Below are 8,494 nucleotides of genomic sequence, written 5' to 3'. Positions count from 1 at the left end.
TGTAAAAAGGGAAATATTTTATTTAAAGTACAAACCATAACAGGTAAAAAAAAAAAAAATGACCTCCAAAGACCCCCCTATCCTTCCCCCTGACAAAAATGTTCTCCCCAATATGGGGTGAGAAAAATTCACAACAGATCAGTTATCCTTTGAATTCAAAAATACTCTCCTTGTCATAAATATGTACAACTTCTTTTTTGGAAGTCCCGGAGAGTGAAAATGGGCTAAAACATGTTTTTATTTTAAAAAGAAAAAGAGAAGAAAACCCAGTGCCTTCTCCTGATGTAACCATGGAGGAAGTAGAAAAATTATCTCCTGTCATTATAAATAATGGGTTGACATGTTCCATAAAGAATTTTCATACAGACAATGTTAAACATTTTAAATCAATTACCAAATGGGGATTTTGTGGACCATTTGACAAATAGTAAATCACTATCCAATAAGATGGGCCATATGAACAGTGTGTGATGAGGCTGAATCTAAAACATATGGTGAGTATAATGTTGGTGTTTGGACAGGTGCAACAGCAGAGCACATAAATTATCAAACTATGTCAACATACCCAAGTTCAACTTAGATATTTTCTTGTGTTTGAGTTTCTGCGTCAGTCTGTGGTATAAAACTCAGTAAGATCAGAAAAAGTGGTCCAGCAATGAAGTGGTGAGTATATCATGAAGTGGAAAAATTTAAAAAATAAAAATAAAAAGGTTTCACACTTAGTGAGAAAGCAAGTGAAAGTGAAAAGCCCGAACCTCACCAACGTATTTAGTGTATGTGTTAATCACATACTTTTAAGTTCTGGGTTATCACAACTCAGTCACAAATGAAACATAAAACAAAAGAAAGCACTGTAATAAAAGAGTGAATATAAATATTGCACTTCCAAACAACATTTAGTTCCCAGTGCCTAGCTGTTATCCCTTTGGTAGAGGTACAAGACATCCCGTAGGACGCTAACATCCGGACGGCTGTCTTACAGACATTTGTTTTTATTTCCACTGAGGTTGTAAGCATTTTAAATCGCTGCTATGCAGTTAAACAACTTAACCTGAATACTGATTGTATTTATGCTACCATGATTAATAGTAATGCCTCAATTAACCTCAATGTTCTCAAGGTACAGAGGTGATAGGGATTAACAGGACTAAGCAGTGGGAAAGGTAATAACCAATTCATACACAAAACAAACATTCATAAATATACCATTCATACAAATGCACGTATGCACAAAGTCACACATACATTCATACACACAAGCACACTCAGCCCTAACTAACGCACAGAATTTAAGTATTTACATTTAAGGCACATAAAATCTATATACATGACAAATAAAAGAAACCAACACAAAGCATTTTAATGTTTAGTCCCTGTAGCCTTTTGGTAGTGGGATGACTTCAGCCCCTTCTCTTTCTAACCACATGGGCAGCTTTTACTCAAAAGACAATCAAAAATACAGTATCTCACAGTAACACACACTGTAAGCTGAAAATGGATCCTTCACACACAAAGAGTGATAATCCTGCCTGCTCTCAGATTAAAACTGTCTGACAGGGCTACAACATTGCTGATTGTCCCGTCTTTGGTTCAAGACATCATTGCGCCATGGCTTTTAACTCTGTGGTTTCCCCTAAGCGTAATTTGCTTGCACATGGTCTGCATGCTGTATGAGCCCAACCCAAACCGAGCAGGAGTGCAAGGCTGCAAAATATTCTTTAGGAGAAGACCACTTTTTCGACAGAAGCACCACACTGCTCCAAGCCTAATGTGAGGTTTCACAGGTCTGTGGTGGTTCCAGTCGCATCCCAGTCGACTACGTAACAATGACGATGCCAGCATTGGTAACTCTGAACATGAACAAACAGGATTTAAACAAAGTGATCAGTAGAAGTCAAAATCAGAACTCAAAGGAAGGTCAGTCAGTCAGTCATAGGTGTCTCTGGAATTATATCAGTAGATTTCCTTTGAGTGCAAAAACAACTCAACCCAGCGCTGTCCAACAACCTGAGGCAGAGAGAGATCATTTTCATGAACAGTTGAGGAACATCCATCCATGCCTTTTCTATGCCCGCTTATCCTATTCAGGGACGCAAGGTGCTGGATTAGCCTATCCCAGCACGCATTAGGTAAGAATCAGGGGAACATAATTTAAGCCCAGGTCAGGGCCTAATTTATGTAAAACGTTTGTGTGAGAACAATTTTGTGATAAAAGCTGAGCTATTAAATGGAATAGGTTTCAACATCTATGCAGATAATATTGCTTTTGCTATAGCAAGGTCAATGTTTCCACCTGAAACCTGTTTACTGATCTTCTGTCAATAAAACCATGTATTCAGGAGATACCAGAAAAACACTTTCAGGCCTCAGCAGGCAGCGTAATTCACAGCTCCTGGCTGCCACACGCTACATGTAGCCATATCCTGTCAGAGGCAGTGAACATATTAGATCATTAGCACCAAAATAAGGCAGTTAAAGGGGTAACACAGGACTCTCAATCACACGAATCCACAAAAAGAAAACCCAAAAGGCATCTCACTGCAACTGCAGGCTGACGGTAGCCTGCACTTCTTTTGCAGTCATTTTTTTGTTGTTCAGTCTCATGATAGCCTTGAGGCATTGAGAAAAAAGTTCTATTTGGTAATAATCCCAACCTGCCAACAAACAAGACATAAATTAAAAAAGAAAAAGAAAAACATTCATTTGGCTTGGAGATCTTTGGATTTTTGTCTTCATCTAGTGCAGCACAGTGGAGTTCCAGTGGTCTCTCTTTCCATCCACTCTACATGTTCCATTGTGTTTCTCCATTGCAATCATATGGCCAGGTTCTGTGGTTCTGATACCTTCTGCTGTCACCTAGGCCTCAGAGGCAGCCTGTGGTTTGAGTTGTGCTTTCTCCATGGCAGTGCCGTAAGGTAGAGATCGCTTGAAGAAGCCGAACTACAGGAAGACATTGTTAGAAAAGCATAAATTAGAAACAAGCACAGACTTGATCAGGTTAATTGCAATTGCGTTGACATAACTTATAGTATATAACAAGAACTTTTAAATCCTTGTTTCACAGCAGCACTCACTTTGTATAGGACGTAGATGAGGAGAGCCAGAAGCAGTAAACCAGCCAGAATTGCCAAGATGATGATCCACAGAGGAACTGAGTTTTCGATATCTGGCTTGTTCCACACCACTGGGGTCACCACCTGAGGACAAAAACCCAAAGGGTTGTGGGTTTAAAATTAAGTTGATACATGTATCTGAATTAAGCCCTCTGGGATTAATAGACTACAGAATTAAAAAAAAATACCTTTTTGTGTCCACTGGGAGCATGTCTGGGTAGGATGGCATAAGGCATCTTCTCCACACTGTATCTGGCCAGGCACTCCAGCACATATTGCTTGTAAGCTCTCTGAAAGAAAAGAAACAATACAAGATTCAAAATGCATGCAATCCACTAGTTATACACTAGGTGGCGACAAAGACTGTGTGCTTGGTGCTTCTTCCAAAGAAAATCCCGTCAGCATTCCTTTCTTATGAGCAGCTGTGACACCAGATAATGAATTTTCAATGCATTCACACATATGCCTTGTGTTACAGCATGCAGGGGGTGGTAAATAGTGTGTAGCTTAGACATGGCAGGCAGACAAAAAAAAAAGTTGTAGAAACTGCAGTCTGCACACCTAGTCTTCAACCTAGATTCTCAGTTAGCAACTGTTGTCCCATGTGTTGAGGCAAATATGTGAGACTGTGCATACTGGCAGCCATAAGAACTGATCCAAAACCAATGCTGATGCCTAGTCAACACAAATAAATATGTGAGACTGACTACTGCAGCTATGTATCTTCGCCAGCTGCACATTTAAGTTTTAACTCTTAATCTTTTCTTCTTTGATGCATTAATAAAAAATGGCTTTCTCACTTCCTGCCAAAGCCTGGCATGAGGAAATACACAGGCACCGGTGGGAAAAGACTAATCTATAGTGCACAGCCTTTTCCTCTGCAATTCCTATGTCATCTGGTGGGAACATGTGTTCATGTACAATACATGTCTAGTCTGAATTTGTAAGGGAAGGGTCATCTCCGACAAACCTCAATGAAGGTCTCAGCCCAGACACGAGAGCGCACTTTTAGGATAGCAGTAGTCCCCCTCTCCAGCAGACCCACGTTGCACTGGAACGTCCAGCACTCCGCATTAGAACAGGACTACAAAGAAAGACAGAAAGGAGTTAAGACAATGTTAATTAAATGCTAGTTTTATTGAAGTAATTCTTGTGCATAGACTAAGATAATTTCCACAAAACTTAACCAACAGGGTCACATGATTTAAATGCAGGTGAAAGTCATACAGGCAAAAGTAAAAACTGGCAGAACAGATATGGAAAGGACAAATAACAGCCATGTTAATGCCACAGGTCAAGTAAATATAACAAAGAGCCCAATGTTATGATCTCTATTCCACGCCTGCTTCAAATTAAATTGTAGGAATGTCATGAGACTATAAAAATGCAGCATGCACCACTCTCCAAATTATTGCCCCACCACTAAAACCAACCCATTTTTCTCAAGACTGTAGAATACACAATCTTAATTAGATCCCCATTATGCAGCTTGGTATGTTTAACATTTTAAAACATGCACACACGGTGTTTTAGAGCTGGTGCTGTAGCTAGACCACCAACCAGACTGAGAGGTTTCGGCGGGTTTCCTGCGGGAGAGCATTAATTTACTTATTATACCAAGTAGGGCAAACACAGGAGGAGAAGAGAGTATCCGCCTAGTTCCTTTAGGCTCAGTCTTAGACAGACTTAATGAGGGTATTCAGACAGACAGGGAGCATATCAGTCCACATCCTCTTGGTATACCTCCTCGATGCCCCAGGGCACCAGGGCCAAAAAAGGTTTGTGGAAATGACATGAACATGGACCAGTGCCAAAGATGCCCAAAGTCCCACATATCCTCACTGGTGGGATTATGTGGTCAAGATCTGGAGCTTGGGGGGGCGTGGAGGTTGTTCCCACAGCTGCATAAAATAACAATCTGGCCTCACTACACAGCTGCTGTACACACAGGGCCAGCGTAGGTTGAAGCGATTAGTCAATTAATCATCCAGTTAATCGACAGAAAATTAATCTGCAAAACTTCTGATAATTGATGTATCAAGCAAAAATTACAAACAACTGCAGTCCCAGCATCTCAAATCTGAGGATTTTTCTGTTTCATGCCTTTGCAAATTGAATCCAACTAGGTCCAGTAGTATTGGTCAAACTAAATAATTTTTAGTTCAAAGTCTACAGTTACACATGTTAATAAATTGTTGTTGAATGGATTTTGGTTCCTCTAAAAAGACAAAAAACAATTAGGTTACAACTTACAAACCCTTTTGGTACAGATAGCGTATTAGAAAGTGGAACCAAATAAAACCGCTGTGCTTGCACAACAATCCATATTCCAATATAACTATTACTACAACACAATGAGTGTAATACTAGTACAGACATTTCAAACTAATTACGAAATACCCTTTTGATTATTAGTGAAATAAAAGCCAGTCCTTTGTCCTTTATGCATATCTCAGCTCTTTTAAGACTAAGGTCATTTTAAATTCTCACACTATGACCTAGGCTGACAACTTTTTCCAAGCATTGCTAAACACTAACAAACTTTGATCAAGAGACACTTTGAACAGAGATGTCTGCCCTGCTGAGCATGAAAAACAAAAGTGCAGACACTGGGGAAACGGGAGAATGGGGTTGTTCATGCTAACATGTCATTGGACATGCTTGATAAATGAGCATGGTTAGGAGCGACAGGCGCTCAGACAAAGACTTCTTTGGTGGAGGCAGGTATCCACAGACCAAGGCTGAGAGAGAAGCTACCTGCAGCTGGGTGGATCAATAGGGCCAGTGTGTGGGGACTCGGGGCCTCACGACACCCAGAGCCGAAAATTAGAGAGCAGCCTGTGAAGTAACCAGTGCATCACTGACAAAAAGCCTCCCGTCTCCCATGTCTTCTCAGCCTCTCCACCCCTCCACCACTACTAAAAGCTCTTTAATGTTAATCACAACGGGACAAGCCTGTGCCCCCTGACCCCTCCCTTTTAACAAAACCATAACCTAATTATCCAATCCCAGGAGCCTCGTATAAGATCAGGACCAGTGTCACCAAAATCCAGATCCAGAACTGCACACTTTACTTAAGGCAATGCAGCAAAATATATTGTTTAAACCTTCTGTTTTTTGGTTCAGCATAGAGTCCTGTGTTTTTAACTACATAACCAAATTTACCCTTAACTGTAAACCTCATTCCCTTACTTTCAAGCTACATATTACATTAGACTTCACCTTTTGGCCTGATATGTACATCCATGCGTACAACATGTTGTCTTAATAAAACTTGACAATTCCCTTTAAAGCATCTTACCAGGTTAGTCAAATGGGCGAGCTGATTCTTGTGGACGTCCCTCCTCTCGACATGGTGCTCATGTGCCTTCAGTGCCAGGATAGGTGGTTCTGTGGATGTGCGCTGGAGCTAAAGGAGAAGAGAACACAAACACACACACCACCCATTAGGACAACATAGACACTGACCTCACCAGGGAGAAGAGCACACCACCCTTTCTGTCAATATAAGACCTAATGTTAGCATGACCCTGAAGCTTTTTCTCATTAATCAGAAGCATGTGAGCTCTACTCCACATGGATTCCCGTGGAAATACACCGTACTTAGCAATTCACCCGAGGGAAAAAAAAACATTAGATCACAGCTAAGACTGATGACCACTCACAACCCTGCTCAACATCTGTCAAGCCTCCAATGTAAACACAAACAACTGCCACAAAATCCCAAAGCTACAAGTTGGTATAAGAGGGTGCGTCGCTGGATGTTGAAGATGAGTGAGTGCGTTGCAGGGTGAGGTGGTTCATCAAGCTGTGTGGAGCATAGGGAAGAGCTGGAACTTCAAAGCGGTGGTGGGGTAAGTGTCCTGGGTGGGGCTGAGAAGTTGGGAGGAGGAGGTGGGTGTGGGCCAACCAGCAGGGACGACCCAACTGTTAATCATACACTGAGTGGGAATCGGTGGGAGATGTTAACTGTCTGATTTATCCTCATTTGACCCTGAGAGGTGTGCATCTGCATGCGAGACACTTACTTTGAGGTGTAGGTGGTTCATGAGTTTGTCAGAGGTGCAGTTGATGGGGCCTTCTGTGGAGAACTCCAGGGGGTAAAGGAGAGTGTGACCCTGGACAGTGAGGGGGCAGCGCAGTTCAAGCAGGGTGTGGCTGATCCTACTGGGCCCGTTGTTCACCAGCTGGAAAAAGGAAATGAAATAGGAAAGTAAGTATGTGAAAAATTAAACGCCAAGAGCAACTTTATCGTTTCATCTTTTGCAGCTGAGAGGTTGTGATTTTTTCCCAGGCTGAAACTTTCATATTTGACATATTTTCCTAATCTACAAATAGGTCACCTAAAGTAGAGCGCTGTTAAATCTCACCCAAGTAAAAGTGGATTGGCACAGCCAGAGAATAAATCACACTGTGTGACCTGGAGTATTTTTTTCCTTGATTTCCCTTCATTGCTGGCCTCTGAAGTCAACTTGCCTTATGAACAGTAGGGTCTACTTTCCAACCCAATCTGCTCAGCCCCAATGAGTCTGCACAGCTAAGAACATGGCTGATTACCTCATAGATGTGTTCCACTGTAGGCCCGACATCCTGTTCCACCCCATAGCTTTTGGTCACTCTCCAGTTAGCCGGTGGGAAAAAGACCTTATCTGGTCGAGACACACTTCAAAAGAGAAGTGGGGATGTGAGAACATGTGTCAGGTCAGGAGGCACCACAGAGTTAATGGAATTCCCAAAGTTCAAATAAGGGTATCCTAAGACTCAACTTACCCATGTAGAATGACATCAGCCTGAACAACCACCTCCAGCTTGTAAGGTACAACCTCACTGTGGGAATTATTCTCATTTTTACTGTGGAAGCAGAAAGAAGAAGAAAAAGATTCTGATTAGCTGACGTAATTCAAGAGCTGTGGAGATCAGCACTTAAGAAACAGAATCAACACTTATTCTATTAACTGTTAGTGACTCTGATGTATGTTCAAGTGTGTATGTACCTGCGGATCTGCAGCTCAAACTGAACAGTTTTGTGCGCATCCTTCAGTCGTGGCACTGTAAAGCGCAGGCCTGCCCACAGCTGCAGAGAGGAAGATCCAAAATATTATTAATCATCATCATCTTTATGTAAAAAAAAAAACATTTCCATTAATGCCTAAGAATTAAAAGAGAGGAAAGGTGTAACTAAAACTGTAGAATTTCTGTGTGAACTTTTATACTCTATTTATGGTAGTGTAACAGACACACAGGCAGCCACTCCACCCCTTTCTTCTCTAAACATTCCCATCCTCTGATAAATATGTGATGTTCTTGGGTGTGTCAGTATGTGAACTCCTTGTCTGCACAGCAGGCAGATATATTATACGTGGGCAGGTCCATGTGGAAGA

General features: G+C 41.5%; 1 protein-coding gene across 1 annotated transcript in view; it reads right to left on the bottom strand.

Annotated features, from left to right (window-relative positions):
- Nucleotides 1–59: 59 nt before the first annotated feature.
- itga5 (integrin, alpha 5 (fibronectin receptor, alpha polypeptide)) overlaps nt 60–8,494 on the bottom strand; it is a 33,909-nt gene continuing 25,474 nt past the window's right edge. Inside the window, exons 22-30 of the mRNA XM_035656142.1 lie at nt 8,108–8,187; nt 7,884–7,964; nt 7,671–7,776; nt 7,142–7,300; nt 6,415–6,522; nt 4,084–4,197; nt 3,302–3,403; nt 3,075–3,197; nt 60–2,940 (exon numbers count right to left, since the gene is read on the bottom strand). Coding sequence (XP_035512035.1) covers nt 2,857–2,940; nt 3,075–3,197; nt 3,302–3,403; nt 4,084–4,197; nt 6,415–6,522; nt 7,142–7,300; nt 7,671–7,776; nt 7,884–7,964; nt 8,108–8,187 — 957 coding nt within the window. The 3' untranslated portion in view covers nt 60–2,856. The remainder of the gene's footprint in view (nt 2,941–3,074; nt 3,198–3,301; nt 3,404–4,083; nt 4,198–6,414; nt 6,523–7,141; nt 7,301–7,670; nt 7,777–7,883; nt 7,965–8,107; nt 8,188–8,494) is intronic.

This window comes from Morone saxatilis, unplaced genomic scaffold (genome assembly GCF_004916995.1).
Source record: "Morone saxatilis isolate NCDOM2014 unplaced genomic scaffold, NCSU_SB_2.0 Contig15, whole genome shotgun sequence".
NCBI lineage: Eukaryota > Metazoa > Chordata > Actinopteri > Moronidae > Morone > Morone saxatilis.
This window is presented reverse-complemented; position numbering and strand designations above follow the sequence as displayed.